At 38.3% G+C, this 21,108-nt stretch overlaps 2 protein-coding genes across 4 annotated transcripts in view; one reads left to right on the top strand and one right to left on the bottom strand.

Annotated features, from left to right (window-relative positions):
- Positions 1-13,941, bottom strand: part of faf1 (Fas (TNFRSF6) associated factor 1) — a 66,524-nt gene extending 52,583 nt beyond the window's left edge. The window contains exons 1-6 of the mRNA XM_078259014.1: positions 13,616-13,941; positions 10,312-10,380; positions 8,192-8,238; positions 5,687-5,952; positions 5,385-5,476; positions 4,725-4,816 (exon numbers count right to left, since the gene is read on the bottom strand). Of these exons, the coding sequence (XP_078115140.1) occupies positions 4,725-4,816; positions 5,385-5,476; positions 5,687-5,952; positions 8,192-8,238; positions 10,312-10,380; positions 13,616-13,675 (626 nt within the window). The 5' untranslated portion in view covers positions 13,676-13,941. The remainder of the gene's footprint in view (positions 1-4,724; positions 4,817-5,384; positions 5,477-5,686; positions 5,953-8,191; positions 8,239-10,311; positions 10,381-13,615) is intronic.
- A 1,467-nt stretch (positions 13,942-15,408) lies between these two features.
- cdkn2c (cyclin-dependent kinase inhibitor 2C (p18, inhibits CDK4)) overlaps positions 15,409-21,108 on the top strand; it is a 7,420-nt gene continuing 1,720 nt past the window's right edge. Inside the window, exons 1-4 of one of the 3 annotated variants that reach the window (XM_078259012.1) lie at positions 15,409-15,610; positions 15,920-15,985; positions 17,069-17,186; positions 19,008-19,365. In XM_078259012.1, the coding sequence (XP_078115138.1) occupies positions 17,070-17,186; positions 19,008-19,365 (475 nt within the window). In that variant the 5' untranslated portion in view covers positions 15,409-15,610; positions 15,920-15,985; position 17,069. Of the gene's footprint in view, positions 15,611-15,919; positions 15,986-16,992; positions 17,187-19,007; positions 19,366-21,108 lie in introns of those variants that run through there. The other 2 variants (XM_078259013.1, XM_078259011.1) reach the window with 2 other exon arrangements.

Raw genomic sequence — 21,108 nt, 5'->3', positions numbered from 1 at the left:
ACAACTAAGAGGAGTTTACTCAGCGGGATCATAATGACAGTGCAGCATTATTTAATCAGTCGGTTTGGTTTAGGTGCGTGAGCTGCATGAGCCAAGCTCTACAAAGTAATTGCAAGGGATATTACCATTTATGGGACATTTGCATTTTTACTCAGCAACAATTTGAAGCAAATAAACATTGTGAAATTAAATTTGGGTGGATGAATGTCTTTTCAGACTGCAACTACAAAATAGCAAATAAAGTTTATTTATTCATTTATGTTATTAGTGTATTTGTAAGGAACTAGTACAGAGAAACATTGACAGTTGCAGAAGCAGTGTCCGATGTACTGTTCAGGTTTTCATAGCTTGAGCAAATTTCCAACACCAGTCCCTTGAATGGCATTGATAGATCAAGTAATCATTAAAATGACATGTTACAGTTTAAAATCTTTGAGAGAAATCTTTTTTTTTATTTTTTATTTTTTTTTTATTTAGCAAGCTTTCGGTCAACTGATTGACACAAGCGTTCTGCATTAAGGCTAATTAAGTGATGATCTTTTACCTTCTGTACTGCTGCATTCACTTGCTACATGTTCTTACCTTGAAGTCTCTGACCGAAAGCTTAATGAATTAAATCGATTTTTCCACAGACTTGAAACTTTTCCCATTAGTTTTACAGTCTGTCGCTCCAGCACCTCAGCTTAGCCTGATACGGGTGAGCAATGTTTTTGTTCTTAATTCTTTAGTTCTTAAACAGTTTAAAATCTTAAACTCAGTGCATACTGTATAATAAATCATGTATAACAAGTCATCCATGACCACACAAATAAAAACAAAACCCCAAAACATTTATAGGAGAAACTAGTAGTTGATTAACCTCATTCAAAACAAATTAAAGAAAACAATTTGAACTGAGAATATTGGTAAAAGGTCTTGGACAAAAGCATTAGCCACAACATTACTTTTACTGAGAGCAATGACAATAAATGTAGACGGCTGCATATGTGAAAACAGCTTTAGATTTTAGAGTCAAGACTTGGAAATAGACAGCTTAGACAGTATCTACGGCTATATTATAAATTGGACTCATCCATGTGACTCCAGTTACAGTGGCCAAGTTTAAAAGGCATGGGCACCCCAGCCTGTCTCCTGGAGATATTTCTTCAATTCTATAGTCAAGTCCAAATGTCGTGCAGTTTCTCATACATTAGGAGCCGTGCCACCAGAATGACAAAGAAGCAATTATTGATTTAATTTCTTGTCATAAAGAGACAATATATATAGAGAATGTGTGTAACGGACTCTACTTTTGAGTAATACTGAATATGGAAACACTAAAGTACTGTGGTTTTTTGGAAGAGTTGTTCATCTGTAATTAATTGGGGCTGTAATATTAAGCACGATAATTTGGTTCATCAATAATTGCACAGAAGTAGATAGTGGTACCAGAACGGATGAGTTCACTTAATCTAGAGATGTTCCGATACCAATACCAGTATCGGTATCGGCTCCGATACTGCCTAAAACGCTGGTATCGGTATCGGGAAGTACTGGAGTTTATGCACCGATCCGATATCACATAATACAGCCCTAAAGAAAATCTACGTTAAAGTAGTTTATTTATGTTCTTTTTCCGTTATAACTGACAAACTGCATTATAAAAGAAAGTTCTGTGACATTCATTGTTTGTGTTTGTTCATGTTTCACAAAGAGTTTAACTTGAGCCAGACTGACAACAAAGACAGAAATAATATCACATCCATACAGGGATAGTAGTATACAGTTGTTAAAACATAATAAAATATATGACACACTGGTATCGGATCGGTACTCGGTATTGGCCGATACGCAAGTTCAGGTATCAGAATCGGTATCAGGAAGCAAAAAATGGTATCGGACCATCTCTAACTTAATCAAGATACGTGACTGTGATAATGTGTGCTTCTCTACCTACAAACTTTAGGTTGAGGCCCTACTGGCACTGCGCTCTGTCTACTGCAACAAATTTGGACTTCCTGTGGATTTACGGTGTGACCACAGTTAATTTTTTACTGCAAGCTTGTCTGGTCCCGGAACAGGGGACTGCTCCCCCTCCTACTTTGTGATCACCTATCCTCTCCCACTATGACAGCAGGGTCACACAGACACAGACACAGACACAGACACAAATGCATGTGCATTTACACACTGAAGCTCACCCACTCCATTCAGCCCCAACTGTCCTCCATCAAAATAGCTGCCACAGAATAATGAGCTCCTGACACCCAAAATGATATCGATAACACTTGGAGAAATGGCAACGGCGCTGCTAAAAAGACACAGCAGTAAGTGGGGGAGTGAGAAGACGAGAAGAGGGAGGCGAGGGAGTGAAGACTGGGGAGATGAGGGCCATTAGCTGCCAACACAATATAACTACCACTTAGCCTAACTAGCAGGCAAAGCGGCAAACTGCCAAATGACTTCTTTGACAAATGTTCTGGTGACATTTGGATGCTTGCTTGGCTTGCTAACATGAGGAAATGTGGGGAGAGTTGCAGTATAATTTTAATTTAGAATCCACTGTCAACAAACAAACAACGGCCATTATATGTGAGACTATAAACAACTTTGGCTAATAAAGGAAATGTAGTAAAGAGAAGTGTTACTGAAAATTATCAAAACATACATTATTATTATCCTATCTGATTTAAAGTTTGATAACATGGGCAATTTCATTAAACTTAAATGATTCAGAGAGATACTGTAAAATTGGCAATCACAGAATGTTACACCCAAAAGATGTCCTTCCATAAAATAATTATCAAAATGTCTTAATTCAGCATTTTAACTGACAACTGTCAAAACAATTATATCATTAGTTATTAGAATGAGATTTGTATTATTGTGTCATAAATATAACTACAAGGCCTACAAGTCACCATAAATTCATACAAGCCAGGAGTGCTGCGTATACATTTGCAGAGAAAGTCCAAACCTAGAGAAGCGAGTTAAGCATCTTTCACAATCAAATCGAAAATCATCTACAACAAAATTCATAAATCACTGAATCAGAATAAATACTAATCAAATAATACATCTTGCCTTATTTTCCAGGCTTTTGAGACAAAGTTATCAAACTTCAAAATGAAACGGCCATTCCAATTGTTGCTCATCTGTACACAATATTATTTCAGGGTGATGTTGAGCCAATTGGTTGAAAATTAGCTATCTTAAATTACTTTTCCAATGATCTTAGCGCTCTCCCAGTAGAGTCAACAAGGAACCCAACTCCAACCTCATGAATCTTAAATGCATCAAGAGAAAAACAGTCAACATATTCTGCAGGCCAGGCTTTGACTAAACCAGTAAAATGATGTCATCCGTGTATAATAAAGAACCCAATTTCATATCATCGCCCAAGCATATGCCTACATTAGGTTCCTTAATTTGTGACCCTAAGTCTTTCACAAATATTGCAAAAAGAGTTGGAAAAAAGATATCACCTTATGTTACTCCAAAAGGTGTACCAGTCAGTAAACATATCTGATTTCAATACAAGCAACTGGGAAACTACACAAGGTCTGGATTGCTTATATAATCTACCATCATCCACCCCGCTTCCACACATTTAAAGGCAAGCATACAGTATATAAGAACAATACAGGCTTGTTATTTCTAAATCCATTCTGCTCATCAACAAAATACTGTACCATTTCTAATTGTTTCTGTTCAGTATACAGCTATTTTGGAAGGTGTTGCAGGCATCAAATTCAAATTCAGTGAATATTTGCAAAAAAAAAGAAAACAATAAAGTTTATCAGTATGAACATTAAATATATTGTCTTTGTAGTGTATTCAATTGAATATATGTTGAAAAGGATTTGAAAATCATTGTATTCCGTTCTTATTTACGTTTTACACAACGTCCCAACTTCATTAGAATTGGGGTTTGTAGCTATCTTTACCAGTCCAATGCTATAATCCTCAAATTTTAAATAAAAAGGGTCTTGGTCACCCTTCAATATGCAGGTAAAATGAATGGAGAAATAGGACTTCTTTGGACGATGTTTACCTGACACTGATGAAAGGACAATCACATCTTCAGCTGCCACCTGTGATTGTATTACTGCTTTGGCTTTACAATGAGCGGCCTGACATTTCAGTAGGAAAGGTTGCTAATACTGCCACGGATTCACTGAAATGAACAGAACAATCTCTGGATGGAAAACACAGGCTTAATGAAGCTTTCCTAACAAATCTCTATTGTCACTGGGTACTATCACTAACATGGCAGACTGGTGTTTTTTGAGAAAAAGAAAAACGGAATAAATAATAGATATGTAGTGTGGATATCTGACACACAGTCTATGAAGAGTATGATACAAAACAACCTTAAGCAAGCAGCAATGTCAGGCTAAAATAAACAAAGATGGGAGGAAAAATTATTATTTACACAACAGAGATTGCAGTTTTCCTATGAAAATGTCACAATGGATGTGAGAAAATGAATGTGCACCAGCAGGTCAAATGTCTCTTAATATACCAAAGAAAATTGTGTTTGCTAGCTGGATTCTGGATCCATCTTCTCCTAAACTTGACATAGACCGCCACCTGGTGTTCACTATTAAGAACTACGCTCATACGACTACCAGTAGTATTTCATAGAGTGTATGTGTACCAGGATGGGAAGAGGAGGAGGATTTATTATAGGATTACAAATAAAAAAAGCAGAGTCAGCGAGTGCTGAATGCTGGGCTGAGTACCTGTTTTTGCTGGTACTGGCAGTAGGGGCGATGTCGGGAGTCAGGACATACAGGCTGTTGTTCTTGGGCAGGTGTAAACTTCTCATCACCGTCTGATTACACACAGACAGAGATACAACTTCAAAATAGTTCCACTCAGTAGGAAGGACTCATGGCTGTGGAGATAATTTGTTAAGAGAAGACATTTGTGGTCACTACATACTGTATACGTCATGCATCCCCTGATGAATATTTTTGAGGGAAGCCTGTTACTCTGCACTAGTTGGTTAGAAGTGGAAATATTGTTTTTAGGAACATGACATAGTTGTACTGACTGTGGGGTAACAGGCCTGTTTTTAAGACAAATGTTGGTATGTTGGCTAGAGCTCGGTGACCTGAGAAAGGCTGTGAAGACCAGTGGTGTGATTTGCATTTGGCCACAGATGCTTAATATGAACATACACAAGGTTGTATAGGATGTTTTGGATAACAGTGTTAAAACAATGTAATGTATGCTAATGTTCTAAACCTTGAAATTTGAAATGTAAAAAAAACAAAAAAAAAACATATTAAAGACGATAGGTTTAGCTCACATCACCACTGCCGTCTTTTCTTGATGCTACATTGTGTTTTCTTTCACTTGCCTGTTGTGACAAACATGTATAGGTTCTGTTAACTCACACTATCGGATACATCTCCACATTTCCATCCCTTGAGCTGCATTTTGGACACTGGAACCCCAAGCTCTGTCTCGAGGATTTGTTTGATTTCTCCTGTAAATTAGATTCATGCAGAGGAAAATGTATATTATGCACAAAGAGGCAGTGTGAAATATTGAGTATTATACACTGTATGTGTATCAGTGTGAGAGTGTGAGAGTGTGAGAGTGTGTGTGTGTGTGTGTGTGTGTGTGTGTGTGTGTGTGTGTGTGTGTGTGTGTGTGTGTGTGTGTGTGTGTGTGTGTGTGTGTGTGTGTTGCTCACCGACTGTGCTGCCTTCCTCCAGTACCAGCTCTACAGTGCGCTGCCGGTACTCCACCCTGAAGTTGAGCATCCGGGGCTGACGCTCTACAATGTGTCGGGAGGAGGTGTTGACAGGGCAAAAAGCTGAAGTTGAGGACGATGGAGGAGAGGAGGACAAAGACGAAGAGGAGGGGGGAGAAACTGCACCTCCTGCTGCTGCATCGGCTGCTTCTGATTGGCTAGGAGGTCCGAACATGCTGGACTGGCTCGCCTCACTGGAAAAGTTACTGTACAGAGGTGACAGGTTAGTGAGGGTGTCGAAGATTAAATGCTCAGTCTTTATATAATATCTTATATAAAAATCTCCACAGAAAAATGTGGACATTTGAAATGATGATGCTATCAGAAACAAATATCTCTATATATTTGTGGCCACATCACACCTATCTTTGTTCTTGTCTTTAGCCTGTGACCTGATGGTCAAGAACCAACAGAGGTCACTAGTAGACAAGAAATGGCTTTACCTCCCATCCTCCCTTACAATATCTGCTTTACTCTCTTTCAAGCGTTTCCCTTTGCTGCTTGTGTAGTGTATGACCCATGTTTTACACAACACAGTAAATAATGTCTTTTTGTCTCCCCAACCCGAACAAAGTGTGCCCTTTGTTCCTTGAAGTGTAAGCAGCAACTGTCTCGCAAGAACAGAGTGCCAGACTCAGGCTTTCTAACAAAGGCTGTATTTTATTTGGCCCAACCACATTAGAGAGGCCACTGTCCTGAGGCGTAGGTTAACCGTCAACAGCCACAAAACCTCTATGTACAGAATGGGCCAATAGGGTGGGAAATTAACCCAACCAAATGAGAGCACATTATAACTGTCTCCTCCACTAGCCACTTAAGTAACAAACCAACCAATTATTTTAAGATCCAAATCGTTTCCTAAACTTATAATTGGACAATGAGAATAGTTACTGAAGAACGTAAGCCAGTATTTAATAATTAGGCACTGAAATCACTCAATATTCTGACATAATTTAAGAAAAAAAATCTTCTAAGTGTGGATGGATCACACAGACATTAAGTTATTTGATTTAAACCCTGTGCACGAGTTTATGGATTAGACAGGTTAATCCGTCTTTGTGACATAAAATCTGAAAAACCACCTAAATTAAAAACAGAAAGGGAGTCATACCATGAGTACATGTAAATATGTGGAACATGTAATGGACATGGCAGTATTTGCAGAAAGCTAGTGAGATAGTATTCAGAACAAAATATAACTTCAATAAAGTGAACCAGACAGACAACTACTTTTATCTCACAAATGTATTGTGGGGAGATAGATAGAGATGATACACAAATGAGACTCAACTACTCCAAGCAAAGGAAAAACGAGAGATCTCGCCAAGAGTATTCTTACACTTCTTGAAAATATCTGAGAAAAAAAAAATAAAGTAAAAAAAAAAAGACCCTGAGTGAACTTTCACCTAAACTTGGAACAGTAACAATGAATGCCGTTAAATTGTCCGTTGCTGCTGTTTGGGCGTAGTTCCATGCTGCCCGACACACACGGCACTGTTCCCCTGTGTAGTCAAGGAGGTGTCCCAAAGAAAACAGAACTGCTGAGTCCTTCACCCACGGACAAACCGTCAGACCAGTGACCCAGTTCAACAAGGGATTGAGCATTTTTATCAAGTTCTATCAGGAAATAATTTTTGACGCTCTGATGCCCAGAGGAATTTTGGTTACTGATCAACAAGGCAACCTTCTTAAAATTCCCAACCTGCTTACTAAAGAGGACACAAGGGAGGAGGAAATGCATTTTAGATGGGATCGTTGGCGTAGTGTCCGACTGGCTCCAGCTCAGGTCACGTCATCAGAAGTCTGTTTACTGGGCAAAGCCAGCCTACTCCTACCATTGCCAGCCACTTAGTAAATGTGTTGGCTGCTAGTCAGACTGCCAGCCAGCTTTCATTCATAGCAATGTGTGCCCTTGAGAAAGACCAGCAATATTCTCATGGCCCAAGGGCCTGAACCACACACTAAAGAACATGCATGCATGCGCACACATACACACAAGTGTGTACACAAAATAAAACGGTTTAACAGAACATCTCTAGTGTGAGTGGATTCAGATCAGCCCAGTGCATTCAAGAGTGTAAACTAACCGTTGAGGGAAAGTGAAGGGCTCAAAGCCTCTTAAAGAAACCTTTTTCTTTTCAGAAACGGTGTACAACTCCACTCTTGGCAGAAGGTTTCCTTGCAGTTGCAGTGTCTTTTATACTATTCCTCTATTAAACAGCAGAATAGAAACCATAGCCGGAGCAATAAGCTCCAACTCAGTAGCCTCTACGTTAGCATTATTTGCTGGATATGGATATGTATCTAACTAAACAATAAGAAGAACACAGTTAAATGAAAAGTAATTTATGATATGCATGATCAGGTAGCATTCGTTTAGTGTTGTAAGGCCAAGTGATACATTTTCTCTGATTTACAGTAAATGTGTGGAAACATGGTTATTACCTTTGTAAGATCCCATTCTCCTGTGGTATCACTCCATTGATGGCTGCCTGTAATGAAAGTAGAGCTAAATTACATAACATAATGCAATTTTCTTGTTTTAGTTTCTGTATTGTATCTAGAGATGGTCCGATACCATTTTTTGCATCTCAATACCGATTCCGATACCTGAACTTGCGTATCGGCCGATACCGAGTACCGATCCGATACCGGTGTGTCATATATTTTATTATGTTTTAAGAACTGTATACTACTATCCCTGTATGGATGTGATATTATTTCTATCTTTGTTGTCAGTCTGGCTCAAGTTAATCTCTTTGTGAAACATGAATGCCACAGAACGTTCTTTTATTATGCAGTTTGACAGTCAGTTATAATGGAAAAAGAACATAAATAAACTATTTTAACGTAGATTTTCTTTAGGGCTTTATTACGTGGTATCGGATCGGTGCATAAACTCCAGTACTTCCCGATACCGATACCAGCGTTTTAGGCAGTATCGGACGCGATACCGATACTGGTATCGGTATCGGAACATCTCTACTTGTATCAATGGCCAACTTTTTGCCAAGGAACTATAGTTGACTGTGCACTGGGATCCATAACGTTCAACCCATAACATCTTTAATCAGTAAACTACAGCATGACAAAACATGGAATAACAACCAATACATGAGGAGCATGTTTCGAATAGACTGGCAGATATTGCAGCATATATTTCTATACAGGTATCTGGACAGTAACTGAGATAACTGCATGTGGTCATGGAAGGCATTTTGTTTATGCGAAGACACAACTTTGTAAATTGTAGCATAATCATGTGTTTTTTTATAAGCGGACATGATGCTAACCAGTCATTCAGAATGAACAAGACTAGGACTACTCTATCAGGTGAAATTTCACCAAAATTATAAAACTAACAATGTCATAAAATCCTGATAATGTCACTTACACAATGTCTTACTAGTACAGTATTTCAAAAAACAGGCACTTAAATATGTTTGTTTTGTATTTCTTAGGAAAAGGGATCTACATGATGACAGATTACTGTGTATGCAAAAGTGACTGATTGGAACAACTAGCCAGTCCACATGTAACCAGGCCAAATGTACTACTGTATATTTTGATTGATTCTGTAACATTATGTTTGTCAAAGGGTATGTTACATTTGCTGGCTGAGAGTTTTCAGACTAAACCTAACTAAATGTGAGAGACTGATCAGGACAAAGAAAGCTGAAAGGACAAACATGACAGCCACCACGGTCAGCTTTGCACTGAGCTTTTGTTTGAATACACAATAGATAGGATTTCTCTCGAACACTCACTATTCTTCACTGCAAAACAAGCAACATAAAGTAAGTTGTTATGTGCTGGCATAATCATATCCCCCATTCTTTTTTTTGATTGAATAAAGGAAATATTAATAAATGCATATTGTTCAGCCTGCCATTTACTAATGTATTGATCACAAGATGAGATGCATCAGGATCTGGGTGGATTGAACAATTCCCTGCTCTGCTATAATATAATAACAATATCCTGGGGAAAACGCAGCTCAGGAGAATCCCTTTAATTTCTTTTTTTTTTTACTACCCCGCCCAAACACAGCATACACAATCACACAAGCAAATTTGTTTTGTCAATGTTTACAAAAACTACCAGCTACTGCAGAGGAACTGCAAGTCATCAGATTTACAGGAGCAGTGAGTCCAGGACCCACTGTCTGTCCTACCACTGCTTGGACTGCTGCTGCTAGCATCGGTCTAAATATAGACTGACACCTTCCTGTATGCACTGCACAGTAAAGGGCTCATGTTTTTCAGACTCATCAGGAGTTAATACAAACTTGGCACAAAACATTCTTTCTCCCACTGTGTCTCTCTCACACACACACACACACACACACACCCCTCTCAGGACACATTCTCTCTTACCACAGTGAGGGAGGCCAAGATGCTGCCTTCTTCACAAAACATACAGGGTAAGATGAAGAAATAATTTGGCCATAACAAAAAAATTACACACAGTGTGTGTTATTGGATGTTTCCTGCCCTCTTGAACCTGTACTCTAGATGAACTAAGGCTGTCTGTCAAAGAGCAAAGCCTACAGATAATGAACTTACCACTAAATCCCAGTTATTAAGCTCTAACAAAGTGATTGCCTCTGCAATGTTGTCAATTCCAGTGCAAGCCTGTGAGAGGAAAAGACAAAGAAAAAAGGAATTACAAGAGAGAAATGCATTGTATGAGATTCCGCTGCAGTGTGTTTTGTGAAATGTGTCTGTACATAAAAAATACATTTCACAACAAAACACAGGAGAAAGAACGAAATCAACAGAAACATTGTAACCACTATGCTACCACCCATAACAGCAACATTTTAAAGTGGTGGCAGTCTTCACAAGAACCTTTCAGTGATGTTTTGATTAAAAGAAGGCCACCAAATTCCCTTGATTGCTGCCCCAATACCTTGGACTCCTGACCCTTGCACAGTAGACTAGACAAGACATGTATGTTCTTCGTGGTAAAAGGACTACAATAGTGCAAAGTGGGTCATGATTGTAGCTGCAAAGACGAACCGATTAATCTAGTAGTTGTCTACTATTAAATTAATAGGCAACTATTTTTATAATCGACTAATCGGTTTGAGTCTCTAAATCCAGCTTCTTAAATGCGAATATTTTATAGCTGCTTCACTCCTCTATGACAGTAAACTGAATATCTTTGAGTTGTGAACAAAACAAGCTCTATTGATATCTTAGGTGTATCTCTTTGTATTCTTCCTGAAGTGTAACATAGGGCAGACAATCCTTTTTGTCCAATCCAGTCCTTTTTTGGACTTGAGCCTTATGATGGTGTAATTGACAGAATCAAAACACATTCTCTGATATAGTGACAACAAATTGGCACTAGCAGTGTTAAAAAGCAGATTACGCTCATGCAGATGCAATAAGGCACAGAGCCAGCTAAACCTTTACAAAAATTGCCTAAATTTATGTAGAGCAGCGACATCTTCTGTTGTGTGGTTCCCACTTCGTATAAAACAGTGTGTTTTTTTTTTTACCTGTGCCAAAGACAAGAAAATCCAAATGACTGAATGATTAGATCACAGTAACCTTGACGTCTTTAGTAATGAAAACATTTCAGAAGCAGGGGAAAGAAGCCAATAAGTTAATGTGCAGCTGGCTAGGGGGCAGGTTAAGGAGTTGATGATGCGACTGCTACTCTGCTTGTCCACATTTATAAACACCAAGAAGTTTCAGAACATCTGTAAAACATGTTAGGCTTTAATTTAAAATGTCTTAGTGGCTGTTAACACTTTATTGCAGAAAAGCTTTTAAATAATTTTAATCATGATCCAAATAGTATTAGTTGGATTGTGGATATTTTGTCAGGGAGACCACAGAGTGTAGCCACGGTGTTTCAGGTCCGCTCTCTTTTACAATGTATACTAATGACTGTAGAAGCCAGCAGAGAAACAGACATTTACTGAAGTATGCTACTGTTGATCTAAGTGTACTTTCAGGGAAGGAAACAGGACAACTGACCTGTTAAGGATGAGTTTATTTACTCATGTGATGACCTTTACTAAAATCTAGTCTAAACAAAAAGTAACAACCAAGGATATGCTAATTTTATTTAGGTATGGATGCAATGTTAACCCTTAGACATCCACAATTAAAGGTCAAAAGAATAACACAGTTGACATCTCAAGTACTTAGGTACCATTGATGACAACAAACTGAGAATGTTAATGACAACACTTGGTAAATATGTATAAAAAATGAAATAAAAAAATAAAAATATGGCCAAAACAGACTTTGTTTGATGCAAAGACTAAATGTTTCAATTGTAGATAGTGAAATTGTTATGTATTACAAGTGTTTAATGAATTGGTGCTCTTGCTGTCTTTGATCTGTTTGTTTAGAAGTTTACAACCTCTTTCTTGTCAAACAAAGCAGTAAAATATCTCTGAAGCAATGTCATATTTATGTCATCTTTGAGCAACAATTGCTCTATGCCCAGTTTAAAATCATCCACTAAAGAAAAAAAATATTTTTTTACCTTTAAAGTTTTCAGCTGCCAACAAAAAGAAATGCATGTATTGTACAGTATATACCGTGTTGCTGTTTGCCCGGAGTACTCTAGGTCTTTGGCTAGTGTTGTTGTCTACTGGGCTGGTATTTACGATGTTGTGCATTTGATATATCTATTATTCAGTACATATTTATTTTTGTTAATTAATAACTGCAGTGAAGACAAGGAGGATATTTTATACATTAGGTGGCTCTTCTGCCTGTTTGAAGTCCATGTAATGCTACTATTAATCATCACTGCTATTGTGACTTATAAGAAATTACTGTTTAACATACATTTTTTATTCAGTTTTTGTTATTCAAAGCATCATTCTCATGCAGCAAAACTCTGACACAATCCATAATCAGACTCCCCAGTAATAACATTAGGATACCTTACCCCAAGTTTCTGATTGTATATCTTATGTGTCTGAACCATCGGTCCAAACCACAATTTCCGAAGCTGCAACACTCATTGCGCAAAGGTGAAACCCTATGAACTGGCTTTGTAAAATGTGATAAGGTGGAGATGTCAATAGCCTAATTAAACAATACATCTATTGTGGCCTGTCCAAATGGATAGTAAGAGATGTGTACAGCTGCATTGGTTAGGCCTGTTGTTTAATATTATTAAGGTTAACTTTGTTGATTCAAAACACAATGCTACAATAACAAACCCATGAGAGGGACACCACCAAAGACAAGACCTAAGGTTGATTTTTTTTCGAGCGTTCATTTTAGAGGAAGGATGTATATCGTTTTAGTGTAATGTCATTAAGCATAGAAACAAAACAAACATGATTCTAAATCAATGCACATTTGGAGGAGAAGCATAATTTGGTAGCCTGTATTTACTCCTTATCAAAATATACTATCCTGCCTGCAAACTGGGCTACAAATCTGGTATCTTCGGGGGGGACACCGTCTCTGACGATGATTTAAAGCCCTTAGAGGACGACTGGCGATATGTAAACAAGTGGACAGCTAACGTGAGCGCTGTAGCTCTTCGTTTAGCTAACTTAACAACATCGTCGTTATCTGTCAAACAAGCAAGCTTGAAACCAGCGAAAAACACAAATTAACTGTTGCGATTGACATATTTGGACAACCGCTTTCTAGTTAGCGAGCTCACAGCTAATAAATTTCCTTCAGAGTCAGTTAGCAAGCTGTCAGATTGTTAGCTCGGTGAGCTAGCCACAGAAAGCAAAGCTCAGCTCAGCGCAGGTCTGCTGTTTCCGACGCCAGTCAGGTCGTGTGTACGGTTGTTGACAGTAGCCCGAGACAATTCAACAACGGCAAACAGATTACTAACGGCTGAATATAATATCTGGGACATACAAAAGAGACACACCTGAAAGTCGGCCAGAATCATTTCTCTATCCATGTTGCTCTCGCCGCTTTCGGAGGCCATGGCAATGACTGGCTAAAAGCAATTCTTCTTCCACTGGCTCTCGTCGCTTTATCGCCTCACTGAGGGACACTGAGTATTAACAAAACACTTTGCTTAGACGTGGCGACGAATGAGAGGTTGGCAAATTGGAAATGTTAAACTCTATCGGGATTTAGCCGCTTCAGATAGACACAATTCTGTAAAGTAACGTTACAATTTTCAGTTATCTCATATCATTATTGTCATCTAGTCCATTGCTTTACGGCTGACGTAAAGTGGCTGCAGATGTTGTAAAAACTCGAGTCGAGGACGTGAGGTTGATAAATACTTCAGTTGAGTTTTAAACATGACCGCTGCCCTTTTCATGCTAACGCCACGCAAAAGACGTTGAACCATATTTCCTTTTCCCATATCAATATGTTTAGAAGCGTCGTTTCACACTCTACGTAAATATTTAATGCACATGCGCAGCTTTTAAATTCAAATGATCGTGTCTTTGGTAGTGCCTTCAGTAGCTCAAAATGTAGGCTGTAGGCTACATAGGCCTATTTAATATTCTATTCTTTTTTTTCCACATTGGTGTGGAGTTTGTTTGTAGTCCTTCTCATCCCACTTTTGAGATGCATCGTGTCATCTGTGTCTTTTGCGCACACACTCGAGTTGTATGCATCTAGATGCATAAAATTCGAGTGTGTGCGCAAAAGTAGGGTAAACATATAGCCTAGGCTCAGCTGTCAGTAGGCCTAATGGCAGGTCTTTAGGGGTTGAAGGGGCCAACAAAATAAAAAAATCTTGACAGTTAAAAAAAGAGAGGGCCTATGGTGGAATGGAGGAAGAAAAGAAATGCGGCTGGATCCATGTGGTCTACCCAGAGACTGGTGCCCGATCAGATGCAGCACCGGAGTGAGGGGACAAAAAATAATTTATAGATTTGCCATATGTCAATCTCATTGTCTTTGCGGGTGGATTTATATCGTTTAGATCGCTCTTCAGACCTACAAGGGCAACTTGAGGATTGAAAAAAAATTGCACAGACAACAAACGGGCTGGTGCTGTTAACCTCACTAAACGCGCTCATATTTCAGGCAACTGCACAATAACTAATATGCCTACCAATTCCCGCAATTATGGCGCATGCCAGTTTTGACTGGACAAAGCCCGGTTGTAACCCTGGCACCAAAAAAATCAACCATAACGGTGAGCGCCAGTCATCTGACCTAATTTGACCTTTATTATTATGTTTAACCCCGCAGTGCTAGGCTATAGGCCTATCACACTATCTAGTTAATACACGTCTGTACGCTTGATGTAGCCTATAAATCATGTCAAAGTGCGATATGTCCACATTGCGGTGTCTAAAAGTGGCACATGAATTCTGTATAGGAGTAAATCACTACACACTCAGCGCTGCACTCCACTGCAGTAAACCAAGCTTGGAGGAAATATAAACTTCCATCACTAGAGGGCGGCACGACGAAAGGAAAGACGTTGCCCTTGTCGACGCTACTTTAAAACGCCTCTCTTGCTCTTTCACTGGATATTATAATTGCAGATGAATGACACTGATTTTAACGATATGCTACGCCGTGACTGTGTTGTCTGGAATAATACCTGTGTATATCGCAGCAATGAATGCGGCCATCTTTATCACCGTTGCGTTGTTACAGCATCATTAAGTTGCGTTGACAGCGTCCCGCCTATCATTTAGCTCCTATCCAATCACGCCATAATTTTTTTCGGTGGGTAGTTCAAAATCTAAACTGTAGGCTAAAGGCAAACATCCTGCGTCATACAGATCTACTCTTCAAATGAACCATAGGCCTATAGGCTACTTTGTGATGTAGTCTACGTGACGATGTTTCAGCAGCAGCTTTACTATTTTCGGCAAGTGAAAGAAAGAAATTCAATCGGACATCGCTGTGACACTGCTCATGGAGGATCATCGTAGCCTATTCGGTATGTTACTTTTGAAAATGAAAAGAGATCTCGTAATGATTGTGCGATCTTTGGGGCAGATCAGCCATCCTCTCTCTCTCTGTCTCTCAGCCCTTGCATGCTGACACAGCACGTGATGGCAGCCGAATACAGAAACCCATTACTTTTCGGCAAAATCATTTGAAAATGAGCGGGAAGTGACTTTGAATGACATCACATCTTATGCGTAGATGTAACCATTTTATGCTCATGTAGCCTATTTATTCTGTTGTTGTTGTTGTTGTTGTTGTTGTTGTTGTTGTTGTTGTTATTTTTGTGATGCTTTTTCAGCGGTCGACTCGGTAGGATGGCACCCAATGGAGGAAGACTTGTGTTATGGTTTTAATCACATTTAAAGTAAGGTGGAGTTGTTATTGTTTTTTTTCAAATAGCCTATCAATCCTACAGATTTAAGATTAGATAGCCTAACTAGAGTTATTATAGCTTCAAGTAGGTTATATCATATGAATAGAATAATGGTTAGGACGAAAAGCCTACTTGTTGCCTCTGTGGGTCTCGGGCAGAGAAACACACCCGCTGAACATCGATCACAACAGTCAGGGCTGCGAGATGGAGATTACAGCACGTGGAAAATATAAATAATTGCTGTTTTTACATTGTTTCCATATAATTATGATCTACATTGCTTTTAATTTAATATAAATTGAGTATACCAGCCACTCAGAGGTGGTAAAATGTGTTTTGCAGTTGGATTGCGTATCCAACATTACTCTTTATATTTATAAATCTAAAGAAATTGGATACTAATGAATTTGAGTTTGGAGTTCAAACGCAGATCATAGAGTGAGATGGATTTATTGCCTCTCTGGACACTGATTGAGCACTAAAATCATTATTCCATAAATACAATATAAGCTGTGAAAGTGAAAAGTAGCCTATCATACATTTCCTTGTGTAAAATCCATGTATGCAAATTATTGGATGAAGCTGGGTAAAAGTAAAGTAAAAATTAATCCATAACCATCATATGATTGTTTAGTCTGTTGACATTGGAGATAAGCTGAAACATGAACATGTATGTATTTATAATATGTTCTAAACAATATATATATATATATATATATATATATATATATATATATATATATATAGAGAGAGAGAGAGAGAGAGAGAGAGAGAGAGAGAGAGAGAGAGAGAGAAACAGTTTCCAGTTCCTCACCAATCAATAGTACAAAACAATTGAAATTAAACATTTTGCATAGGCTATATCCTACCCCCAAGAAATTATTTTTTAATAGGCTACTTTAAAGTAGGCTGTTTTTAATATTTTACAGTGTGAGAACTGTGCAGGTCAAGGCCGTGTGATGTGGGAGGGAGGTGCCTATGAGATATACTTGGTCAGACTTCCCTTCTGGATTGCAGTATTTTTCCACACACCTTGGCTCTATCTCTCTCTATCTCTTTATATTTTTCTAAAAGAATGGCTGACACACTCTGCAATGCCTCTGCCCAAGGAAACCTACCCAAAGTGCTGCTTTTGCTGCAAAGTGGAGCAGATGTTAATGGATTTAGTTCGCACAACATGACTGCACTGCAGGTTAGTATAAACCACTTTCAAGTTAGTTTGTGTCGAAGTGAACTTGGAAAAATTTTATTTTTCATGGTAATTTTTTACCATGAACTGTCACTGTAGTGTTACAAGAGTGGCTGTTTGACTTCCTGTGTGCTGTAGGCTACACGATGTAAGGTCTAGTCATACTTTATCTTCTAATATCCAGTAGATTTTATTTATCATTATATATGAATGATTACTGACAATTTCCATGATTATGAAATTGTCAAAATCGATATTTATATAGTTTTCAAATTAAGAACTCTGTGGACAGATGGCAGAGAGGAGTTTGTACTTTGTAGCATATCTTATCTAAATATATTCAGTCAAAAGCCACATAATTTACCAAAATCGTTTTGAAATTCATAGTTTTGCTGTAATTAATTATTTCATGTCAGATAATCATAAATGTATGATTGCTATGAATACATCTGTGTTTTTTTAATGGAACAATAAGATGTCATTTTCTCACTAGCATTTTGACACTTTAATGTATTTCTTCAGCATATACAGTATGTTGCACTTGATTATGAGAAAGAAGTTATTCAGATTTAGTTATTCAAGTTATTCAAGCCCTATTCTATATTATTATAAAGGAAATGCATGCTACATTTGAGGGTCACTAGTAGAGTGTGAGGAAAGAGAAACAAAATGGTGGTGAAGGTGATGAGGGAAAATGGAGAATGAGGGCCTGTAGTTACACAATATGCCTGTTCCTGCTTGGATTTTTTTTACATGCTTAGATGTTTTTATACAGTTTGCCCAGAAGCAATGTACTATAATGTAATAGTAATACTGATGTTATCCTACTATTGAAAGTAATAATTTTAATAATAATAGTAATAGTGGTATCTTAACCAGGGTTTTTCCTGGCTCAGATTGGCCTTTTTTTTGGGGGGGGGGGCGACGACGACTACGCAGGACAGTAGCTAAAATCTGTCCGTGTACAGTAAAGGCAATGAGTCTGTTACCTTATTTGACAGAAATCTACATGCATTTACCTGTAATTTCTGACAATTAGTGTGAGTAAATGAAACCTCAATCAACAAAACTGCTTAAAAAAGTAATATTAATATTTAAAGACCACCGTTAAAATCACCGGGAGAGTCCGACACAGCAGACTCTGGACAGTAAAACAGAGATTAGCGCTCGTGTTCAAGTTTATGTTCTGATTTTTAACTGTCGTTTTGGTAAATTGCTCTTAAACACAGTCGAAGAGGATTTGAATTGCTATTTTTTTTTTTTTTTTAAATCTTAATTCTTATCATTTTGCCGCTGGTGATTTTCCTTTGGGGCGTACAAAAACCTCTTTTGGGGGGCGCATAAAAAATCTTCTATGCAGGAAACCCCCTGTTAACATTATCAGTACACAGTGGAGTCATTCTAGCTTTAACACACCTACCTACAAAGTCACAAATTGAATCGAAATTGAGTATGCCAGCCGAATATGTTTTGTAGCTGGATTGCGTAACTCCACTGCAGTGGAGTCATTTTAGTCTCCTCATCTTAATAATAGGCCTATCTGATTTATAAAGCACATTTCATGCACCTCTAATTTTGTTTGAATGTTGAAAAAACTGCATCACCCCTTGATCCAATTTGTTGGGCTATATAAGCCAAATTGTTAATAGGCCATTATTATTATTATTATTATTATTATTATTATTATTATTATTATTATTATATTTTTCAGCTTTAGGCCTATAGGCTAGCTATATGTTTGGACAGGGTGTTACACTCAAATGCTTACTTTTATTTCTCATCCCTCCCTGATCTGTTTGTTGTCCTCCTTCTTTCTGTGTGCAGGTGGTGAAGTTGGGGAACGAAGCCTTGGTCAGGGTTCTTCTCGAGGCCGGGTCAGACCCCAACGTAAGGGACCCATTCTGCGGTCTCACGGTGACGCACGACGCCGCCCGCGAGGGATTCATAGATGCTGTGCGTGTGCTGGTGAACCACGGGGCAGATTTAAACCTTGTGGATAAGAAAGGTAACCTACCGCTGCACCTGGCCGCCAGGGAGGGCCATCTGAATGTGGTCCAGCTGCTGATCGGACTCACCGCGAACCCCCAAACCCCCAACAGCGAGGGACGTACAGCCGGTCAGCTCGCGCAACTCCACGGAAAGGTTGCCACTGCCCAATACATCGAGGACTATTTGAGCGCACGTGAGTGATCATTCTAAGTTTTCTTTTCAATGTCTTTCAATAAAATAGCTTCCTACCCACAAATCCAAGTCTTTCTTTTTTATTTATTCTTTAGCAGGCTACAGAAAAGTTGAATGGCAGTCTTTTTCTGTTACTGCGCCACAAAAAGGCCGCTGGAGAAAACTGTGAATACAACTGGTCTGTATTTAAGGCTTTAGAGAGCTGCTTCTGTTGATGTTGCATATTGGCTCTTATAAAAGAATAGAGAATTAAAACAAAACGAACAGCTATAGGCCGACATTTCATTTAGATTTATAGGCCTACGCCAAATTATGGCCATAAACAATTGGTTGGGTCAAATAGTCTACTGCATCTCTGACTGACAATTCTATCAGTGTTAGCATATTAGTTGTATTGAGTTTAAATTAGAAGTCTAAATGAAGAAAATAGGTCAACATCAGTAGGCTAACAGAGCATACGTATATATAATGTCTGGGCACGTTTTAGGAAGAAAACGGATTTTCACAATTTCTGTGTGGTTACCAGGTTGATTCATTTGTCATTTTACAACACAGCGTTGCACAATGAAATGTAAGTTGTAGCTCCTTCACACTACACACATATCAAACATATACAGATACTTAAATTAGAATAGAAAAAACAAGAAAAGAAACAATATAGTTACATAGTATAACCTATAACTCTATACATTTGATTTATAGTGGGAATGAGGGTAGTGCAAAGGTGTATATGTAAAACCTTATTTTCTTGTTTTGTTTTGTTTTAAACTAAATGTAATGAACTTAATACTGAGCTTTTAACGCCTGGTTTATGAATGATGTTGATGTTGCGCACCGCGTTTTCAGTCTGACTTTGAATTCTGTAATATTATGCTAGTGTCATAATGAAAGGATATATTATTAAATCCAGTGAATCATTTAGGTACCGCCCGTTTGAAAGTGTGGTTATGGTCATTCTTTCATGTTTTGTATTCTTGATTCATACAAGTTATTGACCTGATACACTAGTTTCAAAATACGATAAATATTAGTAGTCACAACATGGCTTAAATTCAGTCTGCACCACACGGCCAGCTTTGCCGAAAGGAGCCGGCAGCCTGCAGAGCAGTTCTGTTTTTCATGCGTAAAAGGCTTTAGCCTCGACTCAACTACCAACGGAATCGAAAGTGAAAGACTTTTTGACGAGCTTCCCAACTCACGTTGTATCATGTCTTTCTCTCTGTATTGTCATTCATGAGGACTTAGCAGTTTAGAGACTAAACGCTGGTAGGCTACATAAAGTTCAGTTCAACCATTAAATGTTTAAGGCAGGTTACAGGTTTAGTCAGGTTATGTCAGGCATATGGTTATGAAGCGTTATTGCAAATCTTCAGAGAATAAATGTGAGTCAATGTAATGTCCCTGTGTGTGTGTGTGTGTGTGTGTGTGTGTGTGTGTGTGTGTGTGTGTGTGTGTGTGTGTGTGTGTGTGTGTGTGTGTGTGTGTGTGTGTGTGTGTGTGTGTGTGTGTGTCCCAGATACCTGCTGAACCTGTTATAATGGGTGGAAAGTTTTGTGATTGTAGTCCTACAACACAAGACTGGAAATAAGTGAATTTTCATTCACAGTGTTATTTATTTGGCCGTTTGTTTAATTTTATTCACATATGTGTTTATTTTTTTTTTATTGTTGTGCAGTTAAAATGCAAAGAACATATAAACACACATTTGCCATACAACCACTTAGCTACAATCTGATCATTTTAA

The sequence above is a fragment of the Sander vitreus genome, chromosome 9 (assembly GCF_031162955.1).
Source record: "Sander vitreus isolate 19-12246 chromosome 9, sanVit1, whole genome shotgun sequence".
Classification (NCBI taxonomy): domain Eukaryota; kingdom Metazoa; phylum Chordata; class Actinopteri; order Perciformes; family Percidae; genus Sander; species Sander vitreus.
Note: the sequence above shows the minus strand (reverse complement) of the source record. Positions and strands in the feature narration are given on the sequence as shown.